The sequence below is a fragment of the Cavia porcellus genome, unplaced genomic scaffold (assembly GCF_034190915.1).
Source record: "Cavia porcellus strain 051 isolate PalLab524CR breed Dunkin Hartley unplaced genomic scaffold, mCavPor4.1 scaffold_28, whole genome shotgun sequence".
Lineage (NCBI taxonomy): Eukaryota > Metazoa > Chordata > Mammalia > Rodentia > Caviidae > Cavia > Cavia porcellus.
The window spans coordinates 47,799,024-47,812,397 of NW_026947511.1; the positions used below are offsets into that span (position 1 = coordinate 47,799,024).

Consider the following 13,374-nt stretch of genomic DNA (forward strand, 5'->3'; position numbering starts at 1 on the left):
AAAGTTTTAAAGGATTTTTATTCTATTACAAACCCAGTATTACCCTTTGAAAGCTTCTTAGTAATTTCAGTTTGAAACTGTAGACTCTTCTGCAGAAACTTACAGGGGAGGGAGGATTCCTTGCACCACAGTCAGGTGAAGGATTCGCCCCAGCCCAGCTGCGAGGTGTCCCCGGAAGGCCTTTCCTCTCCCCGCCTCTCACCCCTCTGAGGCCCAGCAAGTTCCTCCACCTTCTCACCCCAGCTCTTTACTTCTCTACCCAGCAACAGCTGTGTCAACTTGCAGACTTGCTGTGATTGGCTGCATATGGCAAGGGTCTCTTCCCTAACTCAGAACTTGTCTCTTCTGCACCTGTTTTCTTCCTCTGCTCCCAGTACAAACTGAGACTCATAGGGTTGAAGCTGCAAGGCAGATGGCCATCCCCACAAGCCTGGTCCTGGGCCTCCTCACCTCAATGACTGTCCTGGGCCCCCATGGAGCAGGGGCCATCCAGGGTGAGTACTGAGGGATGCTGGGGGAGGACAGGAGACTTTGGAGACTGCACAGGGTGATCACCCCTCCTTCTCTGGTTTCTGGTCAGCTTCCTCCCCTGATGACCCCAATCCCCTCTCCTCACATCCATTCTGGGCTGAACACGGGTGCAGCGTGTTCCAGCCACGCTGGTGTCTCCCGTGGGCCGTTTCATGTTCAGTTTCCTCCCAAACCCCACTCCTGCCCAAAGCCCTGATTTCTCTCTGGCTTCCTCGCATGGACGGAGCCCACCGCAGTGCTTCCAACTGTGTAGCTGGGAGCTGCTGGGCTGTGCACAGCTGGTACCATTCTCTTACTGCTTCATCTTCTTGTCTTATCCCTGGCACCATTCTGGGCACACAGTAACCCCCGTGTTGAACAAGGGACTGCAGCAGATCCAAAGGCATCTTTCCAGCAAAAACCCAACCCCTGGCTTCTAGGAAACCCAGCACTCAGCTCGGGATAAGACACCCCCAGTCACCACGCTCTGAGTGGGGCAGGAGCCTTGAGCCCCAACCTCTCGTCCGGGGCTCTCTGCCATGCCTTTCTTTCTCCCTCTGGTTTTTACAGATCTTAATTTTGCTCAGCCAGATCCTGCCCGTTTTCCCTCTGACCTCCAGTGCATCTCTGTGCCCAGAGCTCCATGCATACCCCTGCCGGTGATTATTTTTTCCTAACCCGGTGCCCCCCCCCAACTTCCTGTCTCCCACAGGGGACCTGAGGACACAGCCCGAGCTGAGGACCAGGACCAAGCTCTAGCTCTGGGACCCCCGAGCACCAGCTTAGGCAGCCCCTGCTCTTCTCAGCATGCGTGGCTGCACTCTGCCCTTGTGTACCCTGGTCACCATGCGCTGGGCATGGCCTGGTCCTCCGACCTCACCATGCAGCCCTCTGCAGCGCTGTGCTCGCCACGGCCAGCGCGGTGTCAGCACTCTGTCCCCACACAACCCAGGTGGGGCCAGGCTGAGACTGATACCTCCTCTCGCGCTCTCCTCTCCCTGCCTCACCCGCACAGCTGACCACATGGGCTCCTACGGACCGGCCTTCTACCAGTCTTACGATGCCTCGGGCCAGTTCACCCATGAATTCGATGGGGAGCAGCTGTTCTCCGTGGACCTGAAGAACGGGGAGGTCGTGTGGCGGCTGCCTGAGTTTGGCGACCTCACACGCTTCGACCTGCAGAATGGGCTGGCCAGCATCGCTATGATCAGAGCCCACCTGGGCGTCCTGGTGGAGCGCTCCAACCGCACCAGGGCCACCAGCGGTACCGAGCCACCCCCCACCCCACCAGCCAGCCGGGGAGCCCGGGGGTCTGTCCCCTCCTCCCTGACCCCGCAAACCCTCCCTCAGCCCGGCACCTGTTCTCAGCCGGGGTCACTAGGTTTCCCCAGACCCCTCAGAATCCTATTCGTTCTTGAGGAAAGTCCCGCCCAGGGCTGGGAGGGTAACCCCACATCCTGCCCAGACTCCTCTGGGTTTTCGGTCCTTTCCTGCCTCCGCAGCGCCCCCTGCGGGCAGGTGGGAGGCAGTGTCCCTCAATCCTGGCCCAGCTGGAAGCCAGGAGCCCTTGGGACTCAGACCCTCCTTCCCTTCAGTGCCTCCCAGGGTGACCGTGCTCCCCAAGTCTCCAGTGGAGCTGGGCAAACCCAACATTCTCATCTGCATCGTGGACAACATCTTCCCCCCTGTGATCAGTGTCACCTGGCTGCGCAACGGGAAAAGGGTCACCGAGGGGGTGGCCCAGACCAGTTTCTACTCCCAGCCCGATCACACGTTCTGCCAGTTCCACTACCTGACCTTTGTACCCTGGGCGGATGACGTCTATGACTGCAGGGTGGAGCACTGGGGCCTGGATGAGCCGCTCCTCAAGCACTGGGGTACGGAGCATCCCCCATCCTGGCCACACATGCAAGCCCAAGTCCTTCAGTCTCCGGTCCCTTCGCTGCACGCATGACCCCTCTTTCTCTCCCAGAGCCCCAGCTGCCTGCCTCACTGCCAGACACCCCAGAGACCTTGGTCTGCGCCCTGGGCCTGGCCATCGGCCTGATGGGCCTCGTCGTGGGCACCGTCCTCATCATCACAGGCACGCGGATGTCCAGGGGCCCCAGGTGCACAAGGCCTGGAACAGGCTGGGGGTGGAGGAGCAGACTCTGTGGGAGGGAAGCAGAGGGTGGGCGAGCGGGAAGCAGAGGTGGGGCGAGGAGCAAGGCTTTGGGGGAGGTGGGCACGCAGATGGGATCCCGGGATCACGCGCTTGAGTCGTGAGCTTGGATAACTGTGTGACTTCTGCTGCTTCAGGTGCTGACTCCCCTGAGAGAAGCAGCCAGTGGAGGCGCCTTCCAGGGCCCTCAGGGTCTTCACAGCCTCGTACCTCGGATCCATGGTCCACTAAGGTCTTCAAACCTGCTTGTTTGAATGGCACCAACCTCTGTCCTATGGGTGCCCCCATGTGGCTGCAGCACTGATGGTCACATCTGTGGGGGTACAACCAGCTACCCTTCCTAACACATGCTCACAAGTACTCATGCACACACACACACATGCACGATTGCATCTTACACTTGACCAGGAGCTCTGAATCCATAGATGGAACCGCACTGCATCCTTTTAACCAGATCTTGGCCAGTGTGCGCAGCTGTGAGGGCTGCCACACCTGAGGAGGGGTCTGTGTGAGGACCCCAGAAATGACCACATGCAGCAGCTGACCCCAGCCAGTCCCGCTGCATCTTCTCTACTGGCTTCTCTGCATTACTCTGCCATGAGCCATTCCAAGAGGATTTCATGACATTTGTCCCCTGGTTTCAGACTTGTCCTGAAGGGGGCACAGCATATCATTCAGTGCGACTCCCTCAACCAAGGATAGTTGGAAGGACATGGGGAGAGGGGAAGGTTGGTAGGGATCCACTTTTATCTGTAGATCCAGTTGGATCTACAATGTCTTCTCCTTTTTCTATGTCCCCTAGAGTTCCATGCATGACAAAGAGAAGTCCAAGACAGAGACTAGACAGCTACTTCCTCAAGGGGACAATCGGACCGGGCAAGAGGGAAGCAGGATAGATCTACAAGGTGTCTAGCAAGAAAGGAGGTCTAGAGAGCTTCACCTGGGTGCCCTTTAAATGTGTGGCTGGGAAGATTTTAACAAAAAATTAAAAACACACCATAACCATAAACAACCATATAAAGTAGTTTGTGTCAGTTACCAAATGAGTGACTTCTGTCCGCCCAGAAGATGCCAGCACCATGCCCTTGCATCTCGGGAGCTAGGGACAAACAAATGCCCTGATTCTTGCTACTCTGTGCTTGAAACTTAACTTCTTTTGCTGATCTTTTGCTTGAAATTTAAATTTAACACGTGAAAAGTGTTCCTCTCATCTCTGCCCCAAGACTTAATAAAATTATCTCAAGTGTCTTCTTTTGACCAACATACGTGCGCTTTCTTCACAATGCAAATGTTATCCAGAAGTCACTGGAACTTCTGGGAACAATTTGAAATCTTCTAGATTATGTGTCTGCCCTTATGTTCACATATTTTTCCTCCTAGTCTCGAGGTAAACAGTTTCTCACTTAGGAGAAAAGTTGTTCTCTTCATCAGCTGATTCTCTCCATTTTCTTTTAGAATAGATGTTCAACATGTATGGCCCTCGATATTCTCTAACTCCCTCTTTGCAGGCCTCCCTCCTGCAGAAAACAAATCTTCATGGCTCCCATCAACCCCCTCTCCGTCCTGTTGCCCAGCACCCCAGGGTCCTCCACGTTACAAGGAGTGCTCTGCCTGTCTCGAGGATTCCTCTTCTGAGTCACTCTCTTTCAATTACAACATCACATTGGGTGCAGTTTGAGTCAAATAGTGTAAGCCTTACTACAAAAGTGCTGGCCTCTGGGCCCCTCTGCAGCCCCATCCCCATCCCCAGGGGCAGTAACTTCCAGCTGTTTGGACAGGTTGTGTTGGGGCCCTGCTGTGACTGCGTTCCATTCTGTAGGAAGCCTGGCCCTGGGTGTAGTGCTGTGCAGGTGGCAGGGCCTCCAACGACGGGGCCTGGCTGGAAGTCCTTAAGCCCGTTGCACCCTCGAAAGGAATTAAGGCAGTTCCCGTGGGACCTGGAGTCAGCTCCCGTGGGAGTGAGTTCTAAGAGTGAGCCTGACCACTGCCTCGCCATCTGGCTTCCTGCACGGCAGTGGGAACTGGGCTTCTCCCCCGGTTCCTGCCACTGCACTGTCCGCCCAGAAGATGCCGGCACCGTGCCCTTGCACCTCGGGAGCTAGGGACAAACAAACCACTTTTTCCTTCAAAGTAACCTGCATCAGGTATTTCATTATAGTAATGAAAAATGAGCTAATTGGTATTGAATCTCCTACCTCTAAATATCATGTTTTTTTCTCCTCGATGTTTCAGCTTTTTCTTTTAGATCTTTACTTTCCACTTGGAAAGTGGGAGATGTGGACATCTTTTCCTCCTCAAAGTACATTTGTACTTTCCACAGCTCCTCCCTTTTACATATTACAATTTTGGCTAAGCCAGTGTTTACTATTCGGATTGTTATGACCATATAAGGCAAACCATAAACTACACCAGCTCTTCTTTTCTCACAGGACTTTTTGTTTCCCCTGAGTTAGGGATTGCCCTGTTTTCTCTTCACTTGGTTGTACCTTTCATCAATGAACCACAAATTTCTCTACAGCCCACATGCATCAGGTGTTCTGTCAGTTTCATGACCTTTCAACTGTTCTGGTCTAACTAGTTCTCCTCAGTGACACAGCTGGCATTCTGGGGTTGCTCTTCCCCATCCTTGTCAGAGTTTACTTGGTGTCTGTGTGGAATCTTCTGTTTCCTGCATGCGGCGGTTACCCTTGTGTGGCCCAGCTGCTATTTCTTTTCTTTTCTTTTTTTGTCTTTTTCCTTTTTATGGGTACCGGGGATCGAACTCACGACTGCCTACTTGCAAGGCAGGCACTTATGCCGCTGAGCTAAATCCCCAGCCGCCCGGCTGCTATTTCAGTGAAGCAAACCTTTTAGCTCCTTGAGAAAGAATTCATTGTGAGGCAAACTCTTTATGCCTCGCATGTCAGAAATGTGTTTATTTGCCTCTCACAGCCGAGTGATAGTTTGTATCGATATAACACTCAAGTTTGGAAAGCATTTCTCCATAACCTTGTGGTTTCGTAGTATTACTGTCGACAACCAAAGAGTATCCAGTCCTGAAACTCTGGGTGCCCAGCTCTGTGCCCACACCTCTCCAGAAGCTTGCAGAATATTTTTTCTCTGTCTCCTGTTTTAAATTCCTATTCCATTACCTGTAGAGTGAGGATCCTTCTCAGATTGTCCCCAGTGTGCCACTTTAATATTATTATTATTCTTGTTTTTGAGGCAGGGTCTTACTATGCAGTTGAGGCTGATCTTGAGCTCACTGTGTAACCCAGGCTGACATCAAACTTGTGGTGATCCTCCTGCCCCAGCCTCCCACGTTATAGGAGATTATAGGTATGCACCACTACACCTGGCTACTTCAACCTTATTCTTAACAGTACCTCTGAAAACAGACAGTGCTTAATCCACACAAAACTTCCATATATGTGTATCCCTGTCTGCATATACATGGTCTAGGCTCTGTACCAGACCTGCCTTCCTGCTAATCTAAATTCTCCCTGTCCTTCCTCAACCTAACTAAACATCACTTTTGTGAAGCTTCCCCATCCCTCCTCTGTGTTTTTCCTGTCCTCTTGCTCTGAGTCCCAGCACATTCTGCCATGTGTGGGGCAGAGTAAACAGCTTACACATATCTGCCTCTAACATTGATTGTTTCTATAGCCCCAGGGAGGCCTGCAGCTGAGTTTCTTCTAACACCTGATAGAGTCCATTTAATTTGTTTCAAGCCCAGCCTGGCCCCACTGCTCTGCAGCTGGGTCTAGTGACAGAGGCCACCACTGGCTGCACACATGCAGAATGGGCCTGCGGTGAACGCTTTCATGTGTAGTGCGTTCACATATTGATCTCTAAAACCAGATGCATAGTGTGCTGAGTGCAAGAAATAGTAAGTTTCTTGAAGTAATAAATTTGACTCAAAACCTGCTCCCCACCTCTGCTGTAAGTTTGGTTTTGAATTCAGTCTCAGCTGTTATAGAGGTTCCCTTTCTCATGGCCTTGGAGAAGCTGTGTGTCTTTCTGCCTCTGTCTAGACTGGTGACTCCAAGCAAGGGCGCCTGCTGGCCTGTAACGCTGGTCCTTTCCAAGTTGCAGCTTGGCTGCTTCTGCACCAAGCTTGAGGCAGGGGACTCTGGTGAGGGGTAATTCCCACTGCCTGCAGCAATGCTCCAAACAGCCTCCCTCTCCTCCCTTGCAAGGCTCTCTGTCTACGCTGGGTGCTGACAAGGAGCAGGACAGTTTGGGATCCACAGACCCAAGGTGCCTCCTTGGTCTGGGAGGGCTGCTCCCTCTGATCTCCAAGCCATTCCCTGCTGTCTCCCAGAGTGACGCTGGAACACTTGACGTAATGCCAAGCAGGTGTCAGACACTGGGAAAGTCAGAGCCAGGAGAAGGGTGTTAGAGCTGAGCCCTTATTGGCTTGTATCACAAACCTAACACAAGGACAGGTAAGGTACTATTCTACTACAGTTATGTGCTTTCTTACAACCACTCCACAATTGTAATTACATAATTACGGAGGAGGAAATTGGGACTCAAAGTTTTAACTTGCCCCAGGCCAGACAGCCAGAGTGGCCCGGGAAGTCTGGGTGCTGAGCTGGGACCACGTTATTTTCCCTGCACTGTCACTGCTGGCGAACAAGGGGCGGGCCACAGGCTGCCAGCAAAGGTGCTGACTTTGGGAGCCCCTTTGGGAGACTGACTTCTACGGAGGCTTCAGCAGGAACAGGAGAAATGAAAGTGAGTAGGCTCTGGAATTACCGAAGAGATTTCACACCCCGCATCCGCCGGTGTTTTCCCCTGCACATCCTCCTTCCTGCTTTGAGTGTGATCTAAATCCCGTTCTGGCTAACGCCAGTCTCCGGCTCGGAGAGTCTCGGCCTCACCTCCCTTCACTCTCCTTTCTCTCACTAAAGCTACTGCCACGCCCTGGACCCCCGCCCAAGTCCTGCCCAAGGGTTACCCAGTCTCGTCCATTCACACTCCTGTGCGGCCAGTTCTGAGTGGCTTTCGTGGCCAACTTTGCTAAATAAACCGCCCACTTCGGAGGGTTTCTCTCACGTTGCCCTGTTTATCTTGGGGGCAGAGGCCTCTCCCTGGGAGGGACCCTGCTTTCCAGGCTCCGTTTGCTCCCTCGCCCCCTGGAAGCTCTTGGGGAAACGATCGGGCAGCTGGGGGAGCAGAGTCACTTCCTGTCCCCTTCTCTCCCTGTCTTAGACTGTCGTCACCAAGGCCCCTCGGGTTTGGCTCCATCTTGTGAGTTGAGCCCACCTTGTGCGGAGACTCCAAGGTGGAAAAGCAATCTCTGAGGATGAGGAGGACTCTGTGGCACTTTTGTCCCCTGAGGACTTCGTGTCACCCCCTGGGGTCTCCACACCGCCCCCAAGCCCTGGTTAGATTGTGGTTGCCCTCTCCTTCCCTGGGGTCTTCTACAGACAGACTTGCTCCTTACTGTAATGCCTGGAAATGTCCAAATAATAAAATTCCTGCTGTTATTGTTAAGATTATTGTTTTTATTCTCCCAATATCTTTCATTTATTGAGTGCTTCAGTGTGCTGAGCATTAATATGACCACCTTACCTTTGTCAAATTCAGTGATCTGCGGTTGCTCAGCACACTCGGGGTCTCATTCCTCCATCAAACCTGGCTGTCCAGAAGAAGGCTAATAATTTTATTTTTAAAAAGTCAGTGCCAGCAATATTTTTCCTTCTAAAGCATATTTTAATATGTGTAAGGAAATGCCAAACATACATATGTATTATATATATATATATATTCCTGTTGTATAGCAATGTGTTTCTGAACTGATAGAACTGATATGCTGTTATTTGCAATAGTGATTGTCAGAAATACATCAATAAGAGTGGGGATACTGAAGAAGATATGGTACATACACACAATGAACTAAGGCACGGTTGTACAAAACAACAGAGAATTTCTTTGAACTGATACAGAGAAGTCTCTAGGATACAGTAGGAAATACATAGTGCAAAAGAATGACTACAGTATATGATGCTTTGGGGGTACATACACATACACACATGTATATTATATATTATAAAAAAACATAGTATATACTATATATAATAGCATACTATATAGTATAAAATTATATATATATATATATATATATATATATATATATCTGTATTTGCACAAAGCCAGATTAGTAGGCTAAACCAGAAGTTACTATCGATGTCTACTCAGGAGGGCAGGAGACTGGAGGTGGGAGAATGGGCCTGAGGCAAAGGGGATAAATAAAAGTGAATATTAACATCGGCAGCAAAGTGCTTTACTATTTTATAATGTGAGACAAACATAAACAATGCACCACACAGAAAAGAACTTTTTACCTCACTGGAAGGCAGGACTGTGTACCATTTCCCACTAAAAGAGAGGCGGAGCTCCTTGGGGAGGTGGTGGCACCCAGTCAGGGTCGGGCGTCTTCCCACTCCGTGCAGTGTCCACAGATGAGCAGAGCCATGTCCAGGACACGTTAAGATGTTTAAGCACATGAATCCCTGGGTCCCTGTTAATAATCAAATAAAAGAGCAGGGAACAGTAACCCTTTCCTGTCCCCGCTGGATGTGAATTCTAATTCCTTACACACAAGGAAGTTGATGACCAAGGAAAGTAACCACGTGGCCCGCCCTTTCAGAAGGAACCTGCGGTGTACGGAGAGAAAGGCTCTGTCTTCCAAGTGAGTGCCGGCTGGTAAATGTGGAAAAAATAACAGGACTTGTAAAGCTCAGCTTTTTGCAAACCTAGTCTGATTACTGATTCGGGGAAGGTATCGGAAATGCTAAACCATTAGCAGGGTATATGGGGGGAACTGGCCCATAGATACTTTGTTGTTAACAACAGGGAAAAGTTGCTTTTACAGGAGAATCTGGCCGGCACCACCACAATGCAGCAAGATATTTATCACATGTGAAGAACACAGCATCATCTACGAAATCTTCAACTGGAATATAAGCAAGTGTTACCCCAGGTTCTACTCCATGGGAAAATCAACAGAGAGAGATGTCAAGGGAACCATAATGTAACAATTACAAGATTTGAAATGTGGGATATTCTGTAATGGACCTGGTCTCTTTAAAAAACACAACATAGATGCCAGGGGTGGTAGCACCTACCGTGCCTGGGCTAGCAGTGAGGGCAAGGCCAGCCTGGACTACTAAGAAGGAGACCCAGGGCCCCCAAAAGAGAAGGGCGGAGATTAAAAGACATAGCTAAGTTTAGGGAATGAGTCTTGGTGCTACCTGGAAGAAAATAAGAAAACATTGGAAGCAAACTGGGGACCTTGAGTATAAACTGACTATCAATGATAGAAGGGGCTGTTTTCAAGTTTGCTTGGTTCTGTGGTTGTGTAGCAAGACATCTTTAGTTTGACATGCGTCAGGACACACAGAGTGCACAAACAGCACACACTGAACTGAGGCAAATATGGCAGAATCATGAGTTATCGAAGCTGGGTGATAGGTATGTGTGAATGTATTCTTTGTACTTTTTCCAGGTTTTCTGCATTAAGTTGTTTTTTATTTTTATTTTTTTAAACAATAGGCTTTTAGGGGCTGGGGATTTAGCTCAGCGGCGTAAGCACCTGCCTTGTAAGCAGGCGGTCGTAAGTTCGATCCCCGGTACCGATAAAATTATAAAAAGAGAGAGAGAGAGAGAGAGAGAGAGAGAGAGAGAGAGAGAGAAAACAATAGGCTTTTGCTATTCCAAGTTGACTTTGAACACACCATGATCCTCCTGCCTCAACCTCCCAAGCGTGGGGATTACAGGTGTGTACCACCATGCCTGGCTTGGAAATTTTTGTGTGTTTGTACTGTTATTCTATACTTGAAAATAGTAGGAAATTAAATGAAATCGTTGGGTCCCTGAATCTATTAGTTGATGTATGATATCTATTGAATAATTACTATTCTGTAATAGATATCTTATAATTTAAATACTATTTAAATAGTTTAAAGTAAAATAAAGTACAATGCTTTTAATTTGTTCCATTGCATGATAATTAAATACACACATGAGTTTTTTTCAAGGGTTCGAAGCACAAGCTCATCTCATCTTGGAAGTCCTACAATTGCTTCACCAATGTCTTATCCTTCGAAAAATAATGCTCTATAGTCAGAAGTTACCATGATGCTGACTACAGACATCCAAAGTACACCAAGAGCTAAATTCAATTGTGAAAATACTAACATGTAGCTGAGCACAGTGGCTATGCCAGTAATTCCAGCACTCTGGGAAGCTGAGGCAGGAGAATCTCAAATTTGATCCCAGGCTGGACAGTGCAGTGACTTGGTGGGACCCTGTCTTAAAATAAATTTTAAAGTGTTGGGGGTGTGGCTCCATGCAAAGGCTTTGGGTTCAATCCCTAGTACAAACAAACAAAAGAACTGCTCAGTTCTAAACAAACAAAACCAAGTTTTATAATTTTTGCTTCTCTCATTGAGACTTTATTATGATCTCAAACAGAAAACAAAGAATAAAAACAATAAAAATGGAGTCAGTGTGGAATGTGTGATGCTCTTCACAGGTCAGTACAAGCCCAGCGGCACACCTCCCCACCCCAGCTTCCTGTACATCTACCTCTTCTCACCGGGGTCCCCCGGGTTCCTTCCTTCACCAGAGGCCCAGCGCCTGCGCCAAGCCCGAAGGTATGTGGAGGAAGGTGGCCAATGCCCATAGCTACCGTTCAGATTCACTGCCCCGATGTGGGTCATTCACACTCAGCTCTGTTCCACTTCACAGAGCAAAAGCTGTCATGGGGTTTTCCTCATTCCACTTGTGGGACGAGTGCTCCTGTGTCCTCCCATTTCCTCACCATCCTTCAGCTACTCGTTGGACCAGGGCGGGGGAATAGTTTTTCTACAGCACAGGTCAGTCTCAGGCAGAAGCCGCATGTGAAGAGCCATCCAGCCGGGTGCAGTGGGGGGACGGAAGGGCGTGAGCACAGCAGGGGTCAGCTGGAGCAGGGACACAGATTCAACAGCAGCGCCTCAGCGGGTTGGGTCATGGTGGCTAGAAACAGGTCCAAAGCAAAATGCACGGTTCGAAGGGGAAGCTGGGCGTTATTGGAGTTCCAGCGCCATGTCAGTGAGGCCATCAAGGAGGTGGGGGCCAAGTGGAGCAGTTCTTTATGGAAGGCAGGAGGCTATGCAGAAGCCAGACACAGGGCCAGGGTGCGGGCGACTGGAGAGCGCTGGCACTTTTCCAAATTGAGGATGTAAAGTCTGTGATGGCAACCGTGGCTGTGTCTCCCACCGCCCTGGAGGAGGCCCAGCTTCCCAGCCTGTGTCACAGCCAAGCTATTGACAACATTTCAGCGTTCGTTTCCCTGGGGTTATGAGTCAAAAGCAGATGAGCAAACTTAGAAAACCTTGAGAAATTTCTGTACAATCTTGACAGAAGGCAAAGATGGGTAGCATTGCAAACTTTTTTTTTTTTTAGTGGCAATTCTGGATAAGAAACAAAAGCTGGCTGGGGACCAAGCTGGTATCGCTCTTGGAGAAACCCTTGTGTTTCTGCAGTCTGCCTTTTCAGGGCAGCCAGTTCCAATACGAACTGCTGAGGCAGAAGACAGGAAGGTACTTACTGATTAGCCGCGGCCTGCGGAGTCTCAGTAACTCTCGGACTGGCTGAAGTCTGCAGCTCAGGGAAGAGCAGCGGTCACACGCCACTCCCGCCCCAAACCTGGCGCAGAGCTTATCCCTTCTCCTCCAGCCTCGACTCCCCTGAGGACATCAGCAGCGCCCTCGTCAGCAGAGAAGTGAGAAATACTTTTTAAAGAGTATCAGCTCTCTAGGAAAGCACACAGCTACTTTAAGCTTAGCGCTGGTCTTGCGCCCCGCTGACCGCCTCTGGCTGAGGTAAGGTTGCGGGAGCGGCTGGGCTGGAGGTCAGCGCCCTCCATGGGGCTGGACGAGGCCGGTCCAGCAGGTGTCTGGCCTTGGTGCTCCTCCCTGGTGACTGCCACTCCAAGAATGTTTCGCTTTGTGTTCTCAGCAAAGCACAAATTCTTGCACTTTTGACTCCCTGGCTGGCTTTCCCCTTTCACTGTGTTGTGAATGAAGACAGCCCACGCTGGGCCGTGGGTGCCTCTCCACCAGACAGCTCAGGTCCCACCTGGTCCCAATTTTCCTTTTATTACATGCTCATTTTTTTCCTTAATCTCCCATCACCTCCCTCTCAGGACCCAGATGGCCACGCGGATCACAGCATAAGGTCTCGCTGGCACAACAGGGCCCCTCTCTTACCCGAAAATGTAGGTGCTTATGAGGGACGAGGTGGCTGGCCCCCAGATGCCTGAAGGCAGCCCGATGGGACGCACAGCGGGGAGGAGCCAGGCCGGGTCACTGGCTCAGGTGACGGGAAATGGAAGACCCAGTAGCCACCCTGGCTCAGCTCCTGGTGTGCTGTGGAACCATTGAGACTCTGGTTTCTTCACCTACAGAATGGCGAGTGCCCACCTCTTGGGGATCTTACGAAGACTGAAGATGCTCTACATATGTGCCCGGCAAGCTCTGGGAGTGTCGCTCTCAGAGAACTTGCTGAGGGTAGTCTGCAGAAAGATGAGGTCTGTTCTGGCCACGGTGAGTGGCGTGAACCTAAGGGACATCGCAGTTACAGGAGAGCATTCCTGTAACCTGACAGACACACCATACTTTACAGGTGGAGTGGTCACAGGCAGGACAGTTGACACTGTTTAGAGACGG

General features: G+C 50.4%; 1 protein-coding gene across 4 annotated transcripts; it reads left to right on the top strand.

The window, feature by feature from the left end:
• Window positions 1–316: 316 nt before the first annotated feature.
• On the top strand, window positions 317–3,932 carry LOC100715902 (HLA class II histocompatibility antigen, DO alpha chain). 4 transcript variants are annotated; one of them, XR_010044150.1, is made up of 6 exons: window positions 317–494; window positions 1,526–1,774; window positions 2,106–2,387; window positions 2,483–2,618; window positions 2,809–2,903; window positions 3,474–3,583. XR_010044150.1 is itself a non-coding variant. In XM_063239088.1 (6 exons), the coding sequence occupies exons 1-5, from the start codon at window positions 413–415 to the stop codon at window positions 2,973–2,975; spliced, it is 891 nt and encodes a 296-aa protein (XP_063095158.1). In that variant the 5' UTR covers window positions 317–412; the 3' UTR covers window positions 2,976–2,992; window positions 3,474–3,932. The 4 variants fall into 4 exon arrangements, 3 of the variants coding, with proteins under 3 accessions (XP_063095158.1, XP_063095157.1, XP_063095159.1); XM_063239088.1 differs by having other exon boundaries at window positions 2,483–2,593; window positions 2,809–2,992; window positions 3,474–3,932; XM_063239087.1 differs by having other exon boundaries at window positions 2,483–2,593; window positions 3,474–3,932.
• Window positions 3,933–13,374: the final 9,442 nt, after the last annotated feature.